At 37.3% G+C, this 12,250-nt stretch overlaps 1 protein-coding gene across 5 annotated transcripts in view; it reads left to right on the top strand.

Annotated features, from left to right (window-relative positions):
• plekhg4 (pleckstrin homology domain containing, family G (with RhoGef domain) member 4) overlaps nt 1-12,250 on the top strand; it is a 242,182-nt gene that overhangs the window by 42,816 nt on the left and 187,116 nt on the right. For 4 of the 5 annotated variants that reach the window (XM_072547479.1, XM_072547481.1, XM_072547478.1 and 1 more), the window contains exon 2: nt 3,382-3,579. The exons of the other annotated variant lie outside the window; for it this stretch is intronic. In XM_072547479.1, coding sequence (XP_072403580.1) covers nt 3,382-3,579 — 198 coding nt within the window. The remainder of the gene's footprint in view (nt 1-3,381; nt 3,580-12,250) is intronic. 5 annotated transcript variants of the gene reach the window in all.

Here is a 12,250-nt window from a genome sequence, read left to right as displayed (position 1 = left end):
TATTTGGCTGTGGCTTCAGCGGAACCCACCTACTGAGTGGGTCCCCTGTTATTATGAAAGCAAATGAAGTAAATTCGAAGCAATGTGATAGCTCTCCCTCTCAGTTGTCCTCTGCTGCATGCTCTTTCTGCTGCTGATCAGGGGGGCTGATGCCTGACGATCTGCTCTTTCGTGCAGATGACTGCTTCCAGCTGTGATGTATGCGCCAGTGATGCCACTCCCTTTGGTCGCCCTCCGCTGGATGGTTTTTGAATGAGTCATTTAGATTTTATTTGCCAGCATTTTTCTAAGAGGAGAACAATCTGAATTGTTTATTTGTCTGTGAAAGAATGAGATGGGGTCATTTTTAATAGCTAATTCATTAAATTATCAGAAGCGGTTATGCTTATGTGAAAAAGGACTCAAACAGTTCTGCAATTTTGATTTTATTCAGTTTTTTTTAAAGCATTCTGTTCAGGGATGTTATTACTCACATCCCTGGAGCAGGTGGGACTTCTAACTCAGAGGTAGGGACACTATCATTTGTACTGTAAGAGTGCAGACCAATTCAATTTAATCATTAGAGTGGGAATGGTTGGCTGCAGGTGACTTAGAGTACGGGACAGAAACAGACCCTTCGGTCCAACCCGCCCATACCAACCAGATATCTTAACCTAATCTAGTCCCATTTAGAGTCATAGAGATGTACAGCATGGAAACAGACCCTTCAATCCAACCCATCCATGCTGACCAGATATCCCAACCCAATCTAGTCCCACCTGCCAGCACCCGGCCCACATCCCACCAAACCCTTCCTATTCATATACCCATCCAAATACCTCTTAAATGTTGCAATCGTACTAGCCTCCACCACATCCTCTGGCAGCTCATTCCATACACATACCACCCTCTGTGTGAAAAAGTTGCCCCTTATATATCTTTCCCCTCTCACCCTAGACCTATGCCCTCTAGTTCTGGACTCCTCCACCCCAGGGAAAAGACTTTGTCTATCTATCCTATCCATGCCCCTTATGATTTTATAAACTTCTATAAGGTCACCTCTCAGCCATCCAGGGAAAATAACCCCAGCCTATTCAGCCTCTCCCTATAGCTCAAATTCTCCAACCCTGGCAACATCCTTGTAAATCTCTTCTCACAACATCCTTCCGATAGGAAGGAGACCAGAATTGAATACAATATTCCAAAAGCGGCCTAACCAATGTCCTGTACAGCTGCAACGAGAACTCCCAACTCCTATACACAATGCACTGACCAATGAAGGAAAGCATATCAAATGCCTTCTTCACTCCCCTATCTACCTGTGATTCTACTTTCAAGTAACTATGAACTTGCACTCCAAGGTCTTTTTGATCAAAAAGACTCATTAGCATCTTACCATTCATTGTATAAGTCCTGCTCTGACCTGCTTTTCCAAAATGCAGCACCTCACATCTTCTGGTTACTAACCTGCCCAGAAATATTTTAATTGTGTGCAGTTGCTAATGTGAGTAGGCTTACCATTGTCTCCAGTATAGCTGAGTCTTGCAGCACTGTAATAGCCACCTACCCTCTGGTCCAGAAGATCTAGGATCTCGTCTGACCTGCCACAGAGGTGTGTTGTAACATGTTCAAGCAGTTTGATGAAAGATAATCATAACTCATCTAAACTTTTGGTGTAACGTACATAATTTGATTATCATTGTGACAATGTTGGAATGTATTATCAAACAGATTAACTTGCACTTGGGGCAAGTATCAGCTCAGCAGAGTAAGCATGATTTTGTGAAGTGTAAGTCATATCTGACTTAAGTGGTTTTTTTGAGATATCACTAGAATGTTGGATAAGGATTATGGGGGTTGTCTGCATCAGAGGATTGTTGCTGAGACTCTCATTATTGAAATCCATGAACATCCATAATGTGTTTTCCAGATAAAAGATAGTTATACAACTAAAAATATTTTTGTTTTATTTACTTCATATGAAAATTGTTGAGGATCAGTAAGGGGCATGGGTAGCAGATTGAGATATTGTTTAAGGGGTGTCGTGATTCATTGCAACTATGTTCCTTCCTGCGTCTTATTTGAAATTGTTCAGAATTAATCACAAAATATCAGTGGTAAAATGGTATAATTCAATCTGTCATGCTATCAAATGGTACACAGTTGGTGATCATGTGTGAAAGTCCTCACTGTGCAATCCGTTTTGCTATTTCCATGTTACATTTGTTGTGTAATGGTCAACCTTGAGATACAACCTGCATGGTTGTAAACTATATGAAATATGAAGTTCCTTTCACTACTGGAGCACAACATTCTTGAGATGCAATAAGAGGATTATAATTCAGACAAAGCAGTTGTCATCAATAGTGAAACGTCTTCCATGAAGTTTATTAAATCAATAGGAGCTTTTTAACTCCTTTGACCAAACTGTCCTGTAATTTCTTGATGGATTTGATGCAAGTGTTTGGACAGCTGTGCATGCAAGTTTAAAGTAGAAAACCTTATGCAACCTCTTTATACACACACAAAAATAGTAGTTCAGTCCCCAGCTTCTTTAACATGCATTATGATTAATAATTTGGTCACTTTCCTCAATCATGTTTGGTGTAGTTATGCAACTGAATAGCAGCTAGAGCATCACCTTATTTTGTAGGATACCAGCGTGTCTGGCACATCTATTTGTCTAAGTGTTAGTAAATGTAGAATATTGACCTTATTTCAGCTTTTTTTTCACAGATTTAATATTACATGCAATTAGATGTTTTAATTCTGGGTATAGGGGCATCTTTGATAATACTATGAATTATGCAGCACAGAGACTGTAGTATTTATAGTTTCCACATCCTCTGGTGTTATAGTTGTTATATTAGCAAAACTCATGAAAGAAGTTAATCATTCTTATGAAAGCAGCAAAATCTGTGCTAGAAAAATAATTTCAATTGTAGAAATTAATTCAGTCATGCTTTAAAAAGTTTGCTTTATAGAGTTTACTGCTTGGTTTCTTGCATCTATTTTTATTGATATAGTCTTTCTAAGGTATACAAAATGACTTAGTAAAACTTGTAATCTAAGTTGTGCAAATTAAGTTAGTAGTGTCTTCCCCCATAACCCCCAAAAAGCGGTCACTATTGGAAATCTGAATTTAAAAACAAAATTTTGATCATTCTGTGCAGGTCTGAAGCATTTCAGAGAGAGTAATTCAGTAAATGTTTCGGTTTAAAGACCTTTTGTCACGGTTTGTTCATTAAATTGAACACACAAATTATTAGTTGGAGTTTGCCATTTTGTTTAATTGCCAAAACGGCTGATTATAAATGCATCTTTTACATTTTATGAACTCCGCCAAGAATACTATATGTTTTTAAAGCTGCTGTTAACTAATTTATGCTTTCCTTTTGACAGGATTCTGAATCTTTGGATGCTTGTATTCAAAGTACTCTTTCAGCACTCTATCCACCTTTTGAAGCAACAGCATCCACAATCCTGTGTCAGGTTTTTGATGTAGTGGAGAAAGCGTATCGTGGTGACGGATTGTGCTACCTTATTGATTTCCTTGTGCCTGCGAAGCACATTCTGCAATGCATTCAACAAGATGCTTGTGTAAGTATAAATGTGTGAAGGAAGGGGATAACTCACTTTGTTGAGCTTATGTCTTTGATATGTAAAACCATAATTTGTCTCCGTTAATGTGTCTATTATAAACGATTATTGTACTGCTGCAATTCTAGTTACTCTGAATGTCTTTAAAAATGCAAGTCTTGTTATCCTTAACAGCTGCACTCAAAACCATGCGTGGGAGAAAATACAACACATTCAAGCCAGTTCCTTTAACAGTGCTCTTGCATTTTGAAGCTCAAAAATATTAGTCAGAAACATATGTGACTGCAAAGTTGCTATTAACTACATTTGAAAAACGTGCAACAGACTGAATAATTTTACAATAAAAACCGAATGTTGAAGACATTTGGTCAAAAAAAAAGGCATCTGTGGTAGACGCATCTGTGGCGAGAGAAACAGATTTAACATTGAGTCCGATGACTCTTCTTCAAAATGTTAATTCTGTTTCTCTCCCTGCACATGCTGTCAAATTTGCAAATTCTTGACTTTTTGCTGTCAGATATTAATGATTTAAAAAATTAACAATGCAGAACTGGTTATGCTTTTTCATTATTCTCTGTAAACTCAGAAACTATTTGATAAATTCAGGGATTGACTTATAAACATCAACTGTGTAGCAAGGGAAGATAGAATTTAATTTAAAACTCTCATACAATCAGACTTTTCATGAATTTGGTTGAATAAATCCAAATCCATTTTACACTCTTTTTTAAAATGAGGAAGTAACTTAGATTTTAGTATTAAATGAAATCCATTATGCAGTCCAGTAAACTTAATTTTGGTGTGAAATGCAAGTTATAATTTAGAATACATGCTCCATTTTAAATAGTGTTTCACAATAATCTTAGATAAGTACATGAGTTATTAAAATGATGTTATGACACACTATAAATTTTGAAACAATCTAAATTAAAATAGAAGTATGTTTTCTCACTTACACCATTTTTGCTTCTGCAATTTAAGCAATCATTTACAGAGTAGATGACCGATCAAATACTGTTATAGAGTCATTCTGCACAGAAACAGACCCTTCGGTCCAACTCATCCACACCAACCAGACTTCCCAATCTGACCTAGTGCCCTATTCCAGCATTTGGCCCATATCCCTCTAAACCTTTTGTCTTCATATACCCATGCGGATACATTTTAAGTATTGTAATTGTAGCTGCCTCCACTTCTTCTGGCAGCTTGTTCGATACACACACCGTTTGCCTGAAAAAGTTACCCATCAGGTCCTTTTTAAATCTTTCCCCTCTCACCTTAAACCTATGCCATCTAGTTTTGAACTCCCCTATCCTAGGAAAAAGGCCTTGGCAGTCATCTTATTACCCACCATTACCATGGCATAATGGAAATTAATTTGAAGCAATCTGAGTTATAATGGAGTAAACTGATAAAATAGATTTCTTTTAATTAAAATGCTAAAAATGTTCATATTGCTTTTCTAGTCCCAATGATTTGGCAATAGACATATTATTCAATTCCCCTAACTACAGCTTCTGAACAAATGTCTCAGTGCACTGGAAGTCTTTGCATTGCGCTGCAATGTGTTAAATGATTTCAGGGATTTATTTTCATTGTTTTCCATCTCAAAGTTCATAGGATTTTTTTTAGGGGTCTTAATCCAACTGGATTTAAAATGCTGTTGCTGTAGATGTCTTTTTTTGACTAAATATCTTGAGCATAGTGGACATTTTCTGTTTTTTATGAAATGTTCTGATTTCACTTAGCTTTCAAAGTTAGTGTGGAATATGTCTTTTGAAACAACACATTTTCTATGCATAATACTTAAGCTTCAGCCCTTTCATTTATTTGAACCATCAAAACATTTTAACCTTCAAAACATTTTAATCTTGAATAAATTAAAGACATTTCATAGAACATAATAAAGTTTGTATCCTATTGTTAAAACTTATCTGTTTTAAAAGTGTGTTAAACTTTCATGATAAATGAATTGAAAATACCATATAGCTCAATCACACTTTTAAAAATAGGGATGTTCTGAAGAAGTAATTCAGATATAGTAATTAAAGAGAAATCCATTCTTATCATAAATCATCTGAAGCAAGATTTTGGTCTGATTAGTATCGGAGTTCCTGACTCAGAAATATGTTGCTGCTTATTCACTGTCCTCGGTCAAAATCCTAGAATTCTGTCCTAGACAACATTGCTTGTGTGTGTGTCTACACCAAATGGACTGCAGCGTTTCAAGAATGCAGTTCACCATCATCATCTCAGGGCAAATAATAGTTCAAGAATGCAGTTCATTATCACTATCTCAGGGCAAATGGGGATAGGCAATAAATGTTAGTCTAGCCAGTGAAACCCACTTGCTCCACACAAACAAAAGGTAAGTTAAGCTTCCTGTTATTCAATTTTAATTGACACATTATTGTTCCCGTTTTGTTTGTGTGAATAATTAAAACAAAACAAGTAAAGTTGCTATATATTTTGCTTCCCTAATGGACAAAATACAACATGGGAGAGAAAGAAATATAAACTTTTCTTTCTTTACATGAACTGTCTTTGTAAAGCTTGTATGGATTATTATTTATGGCGAAAGTGAGGACAACAGATGCTGGAGATCAGAGTCAAGATTACAGTGGTGGTGGAAAAGCACAGCAGGTCAGGCAGCATCCGAGGAGCAGGAAAATTGACATTTTGGGCAAAAGCCCTTCATCAGGAATAAGGCAGGGAGCCTCCAGTGTGGAGAGAAAAATGGGAGGGGGGTGGAGCTGGGGAGACAGGAAGCCTACCCCGCCCCCCATTTATCTTTCCACCCCAGAGGCTCCCTGCTTCATTCCTGATCAAGGGCTTTTGCCCAAAACATCAATTTTCCTGCTCCTCGGATGCTGTCTGACCTGCTGTGCTTTTCTAGCACCATCTAATCTGGATTATTATTTATGTTGAGTGAATTCATATAACAAAAATCTTGTAGTTGCTGCTGTTGCACTTCTTTCCTAATTTTGTTCTAATTTTTACATTTTGATAAAGATCTGATGAGAAATTATTAATACTTGGATAGTGTACTTGGTATGTAGTGCTTTTAATATAGATGATGCTGTTATACTCAAAATTTTGATTCTTGGGTGATACTTGCTTTTGGTTGATGAAGGAAAAAAAACTGGTAAACCTCAAGTGGCCAAATCGTGAACTCCGGTGTTGTAAATTTTAAATTTAAAACCTGATTTTTTTTTTTTGCTGCCTTTTCCTTTTGGCTCCTCTTGTGGCATTGAAGTCTTGTTTTAAATAAAAATTGCAACACTACAGGTTACCTTCCTCTTGGGTATTAACTGCTATTGTCTCTCAGTTCTGCTTGGCTTTATTCCTCCTCCAGGTCCAGTGCCTCTTGAACTCACCTTCACTCCATTCTTATCTGAGCTAACTGGTCTCCTGCTTCCCTACCTACTTGCTGCTTTTGCTGGACCAATAAGTTGGGTATCTTTCCATATCTATATGGCATTCTGACTCCATATCTGTTTCATTGACTCACCAGACTGCTGTCTTAAATAGTCAGAGTCTCTGTGGTGTTTTATCATTGACTCATAATGCTATCACTTGTTACAGCTATCAACTCATAATACATCTGCTTGTTTTGTTTTACAGTCATTGGAGAATGATGGTTCCGGTTGCATAATGTAGAATACGAGATCAAAATAGTTAACGAGGGAAATTTTTATTTTTAAGCAGTGTCAAGTAACAGAATAGTCTCGATCCATCAGGGATAATGTTGCCTATGATATCACAGTTTAACATTCTTAAATATCAGTGTGACAATGAGAAATATGCTTCTGGTATGGTTATTGTACTTTCATTGGTGATGGAGCATTGTGAAACATATTACATGAAATATGTAAACATCAAATCCTATTAGACTATTTATTATTTCCATATTTATTCTGTTGACCTGTCAGATCGATTTATTCATAAGACCTGTAGCAATCTTTTAAATCTGCATCTCAGTAGTGAGAAATATACTGAATTGTAAATTCATTTAAATAGAAATGTTATCTTAGTGTGGGTTCATAATCTGATTCCCAGCCATGTTTATTGTAGATCATAGATGGCTTCTTCCTGTGCTGTACTGCTCAGCCCATGACATTTGCTGGCATTTTGAAGAAGTTAGTCCTGTGCCCCAACTTCTTCCCCGTATCAACAATTTTGTTCCTTCAAGAATATATCCAAATTCCTATACAGGCCACAATTGAACTGTATCCACCACCCTGTCAGACTGTAAATTCCATATCCTAACTACTTGGTCAGTTAAACAATCTTCCTCATGTCATCTCTTGTTCATTTGTCAGTCCCCTTGGATCTGTGCCTTCTGCGTAGTGATCGTTCAGTCAGGAAACTATTCCTCTTGTAAGTCGTTAAGAATCAAGACAATTTAATTAAACACCTCCATCCCATTATCTTTTGTGCTTCTTTGCTCCAATCCCAACTCCTCCAATCAATCCACAAAACTGTAAACCTTTGTCTGTTAAACCATGTTGGTAAACTCTTCTGTACCCTCTTCAAAGCATTCATGTCCTTTTTATAAAATGTGATGCTCAAAACTAGAGCATTAGATAGAGTTGAAATAGTTTTTTAAAGATAATAAACAGCATAAAACTAAAGAAAATACAAAAATGGATAATGTAGATCCTGCTAATTGGGAGACCTACAAAGGGTGATAAATCAATGAGATAATGGACAAAAGGGCACAGGAAATGAAACTTGAAATAGGTTTCAAAATCAATGCAAACCCATATTAGGAGAAAAACATTGGTCTTCATTATAGATCTCTTGAAAACACAATATTAACAGTAAAAATTAGAAAGTGGCAGGTGTGTTAAATAATTGCTTTGCACTGCATTACAGTAGAGAAAAGTGTTTGGAATTGTAACCCATTTACTGCCTAATATCTGTCAACAAGACATTGCTAAATTCTGTAAATAGAGAGAGTCTCTTACTAACTTAAGAATATTCAACTGATTGGAGAGTGTCAGCATGATTTGTGAAAGTATTTCATAGCAGACGAATTCAATTGAGTTTTTTTGAAGCATGACATGAGAAGTTGTATGTGAAAGTTACATATGCAAACATCCAGAAGGCTTTTGATTATCACCTCATAAGAGACATTAGTTAAAATTGAAGTGCTTGGAATTGAAGTCTAAGTGTTGTTTTTGTCAGGGAATTGACTGAGAAGCAGGTTACTGATATTGGGGAGAATGGACGCTAACCAGCAAGATGCAACCAGTGGTGTCCAGCAGGATCTGTGAAAGGACATCAGCTGTTCACTATTTATTTATCATTTAGTTAATGGGATAGATGGTCAAGTATCCCAAGTTTCTGATTTCACAAAAGCAGCATTATAAACAGTGGAGATGGAAGCATAAACTTATAGAGATGTTAATAATTTAAGTGAATGGATAAAACTATGAAAAATGACATTCTGTATAGGCATATATGGAATTGTTCACCTTGAGACTTAAAGGGATTAAACAGAGTACTTTCTGAATGGTGAAAAGCTAGAAATAGTGAAACATGGAAAGTAAGAGCAGGAATAGGATATTTGACAGTTCAAACCTGAACAACCATTCAGTATGACATGGCTAATCATCCAACTCAGTATCCCCCTCTCTCCCAATACCCTTTAGCCCTAAGAACTACATCGAACACCTTCATGAAATGTTCAGTGGTTTGGCCTCAACTGCTTTCTGGGGCAGAGAATTCCACAGGCTGGCTAGTCTCTGGGTGGAAGTAAATTCTATTCCTCTTAGTCCGCTGTGGCCTACCCCTTATTCTTAAACTTTTACCTCAAGTTCTGGCCTCCTTGGATATCAAGATCATACTTTGTATATTTATCTTGTTTAGTCTTGTTAGAATTTTATAGGTTTCAATGAAATTTCCCCCACCTCCTCTAAACTCTAATGAATGTAGATGATTTATAGATCCAGTCCTGCCAAGAAATGAGTCTGGTAAGCTTTTGATGTACTTCCTCCATAGCCAGAACACCTTCCTTCAGAAAAGGAAACAAAGGCTGCACACAGTACCCCAGGTGTGGTCTCACCAAGGCCCTGTACAATTGCAGCTAAACATCTCTTCACTTTAACTCAAATCCTTTCACTGTGAAGGCCAACATACCACTTGCCACCTTCACCTTCTGCTGCACCTGCATGCTTACCTTCAGTGAATTTTAGTGTATGAGAAAACTCAACTTTTGTTTCACCTTTGTCATCCCCAATCTAATACCATTCAGATAGTAATCTGCCTTCCTGTTTTTACTATGAAAATGTGATAACCTCCCAGTTATCCACATTGTACTTCATCTGCCATGCATTTGCCCATTCACTCAACTTGTCCGAATCACACTGAATCATCTTTGTATCTTCCTCACAGCCCACCTAGTTTTGTGTTGTCTGAAAACTTGGAGACATTAGTTCCCTCATTTCACTCAGTAAAACATACTATGAATAGCTGGGCTCCTAGCATTGTGATCCCTGCTATATACCACCAGTCATTGGTTGCTACTTGGAAAAATACATGGTTCTTCATACTCTGTTTTCTGACTGCCAACCAGTTCATGTCAGCTCACTACCCCAATCCCACACGAATTAATCCTACATGCCATTCTCTTACATGGGTCCTTACCAAAAGCTTTCTGAAAATTCAAGTAACCCATATTCACTGGCTCCCCTTTATCAACTCTACTAGTTATATCCTTGATAAAATTCAGTAGATTTCTCAAGCGGTCCAATCCTGTCACTGTACTCCAAATTATTTGCTATTAAATCTTTTATATAGTAAATGGTTCTAGCATTTTCCCTACTACTGATGTTAGGCTAACCAATTGACAATTCCCAGTTTTTATTGCCTTCCCTTTTAAATAGAGGAGTTACATTAGTTACCCTCCAGTCCATAGGAACTGTTTCAGAGTCTGTGGAATTGTGAAGATGATTAACACTGCATCCACTGTTTCTCAAGCCACTTCCTTTAGTACTCTAGGATGTGAATTATCAGGGCCTGAGGATTTATTGGCTTTTAATCACATAATTTCCCCAACACTATTTCCCTACTAATAATGATTTCCTTCAGTTCCTCTCTTTCTCTAAACAATGTTCCCCAACATCCTTGGGATGTTTTGTGTCCTCATTTGTGAAGACCGAACTAAGATATATATTTAATTAGTTTGATATCTATTTTTTTCCCCATTAAAGTCTTCCCTGTTTCTGACTGTTAGGACTTACTTTTGTATTCACTAATCTTTTTCTCTTCACATAATGACAGAAGCTTTTACAATATGTTTACTTATCCTTTACCAGAATACTTTCATACTCTAATTTCCATCTCATAATCAATCTTTTTGTACTTCTTTACTAAATTCTAAACTTCTCCCAATCTTTGGGTCTGCTGCATTTTTATGGCCAATTTGTAAGCCCCTTTCTTAGATCCATACAATCCTTACTTCCTTGTTAATGATGGTTTGGCCGCCTTTCCAGTTTTATTTTTCTGTCTGGCAAGTATGAACAGTTGTTGCAGTTCCTTTGATGTGCTCCTTTAAACATTTGTTATTGCTATCCAATGTCATCCAAGAAGTGTCGGTCGCCAATTTATCATAACTTTACTTCTCATACAACCATAGTTTACTGTATTTTGATTCAGGAGCCTAGTCTCAGAATCAACAGCATCTCACTCCATTTTAATGAAGAATTTTATCATATTATGGACCCGCTTCCCCCAAGGGGCCTCACACAACTAGATTGCCAATTATTCTTTTCATAGAATCATAGAATCCTTACATTGTGGAAACAGCCCATTTAGTCCATCAAGTCCACACTGACTGTCTAAAGAACAACACCTAGACCACACCCCTACCCTATCCCTGTCACCTGTATTTCCCACAGCTAATCCACATAGCCTTCACAACCCCAGATAGTATGACCAATCCATCTAACCTGCAGATCTTTGGAATGTGGGAGGAAGTCAGAGCACCCAGAAGAAACCCACACAGACAAGGGGAGAAGGTGCAAACTCTACATAGTCAGTCACCTTGGGGTGGAATCGAACCGGGTCTCTGGCATTGTGAGGTGCAGTGCCGCCCCATGATACATGATACCTAATCTAGGATGGCCAGTTCTCTAGTTTGTTCCTGAACATATTGATCCAGAAAACCATTCTGGACATGCTCCAAGAATTCCTCCTGTACGGTATAAATACTGATTTGATTTGTCCAATCTATATGCAGATCAAAGTTGTACACAATTATGTCTGTACTTTTATTGTTGGTACTTGTAATCTCCTGTTTGATGCTTTCCCTAAAGTTGCTACTGCAGTTTGAAGTGTTTGTATGCACTATAATGTTCTGCCCCTTGGTGTTTTTAAGCTTTACCCATACAGATTCCACTTCACTGAAGCTAATATCCTTCATCACTATTGTGTTTATTCTCTCTTTAACCAGTAATGCGCCCACCTCCTTTTCCTTCGGTTTGCCCTTTTAAAACTGAACATCCCAGTAAGGCCTGTACCTTCCTTTATTGGGGTCCTTGTGTCATAGTGATAGTGTCCCTACCTCTGAACTAGGATACCTGGGTTCAAGTCCTACCTGCTCCAGAGGTATGTAATAACATTTCTGAACAAGTTGATTAGAAAATATCTACCCTTAGATATTCCG

Source organism: Chiloscyllium punctatum, chromosome 26 (assembly GCF_047496795.1).
Source record: "Chiloscyllium punctatum isolate Juve2018m chromosome 26, sChiPun1.3, whole genome shotgun sequence".
NCBI lineage: Eukaryota > Metazoa > Chordata > Chondrichthyes > Orectolobiformes > Hemiscylliidae > Chiloscyllium > Chiloscyllium punctatum.
Note: the sequence above shows the minus strand (reverse complement) of the source record. Positions and strands in the feature narration are given on the sequence as shown.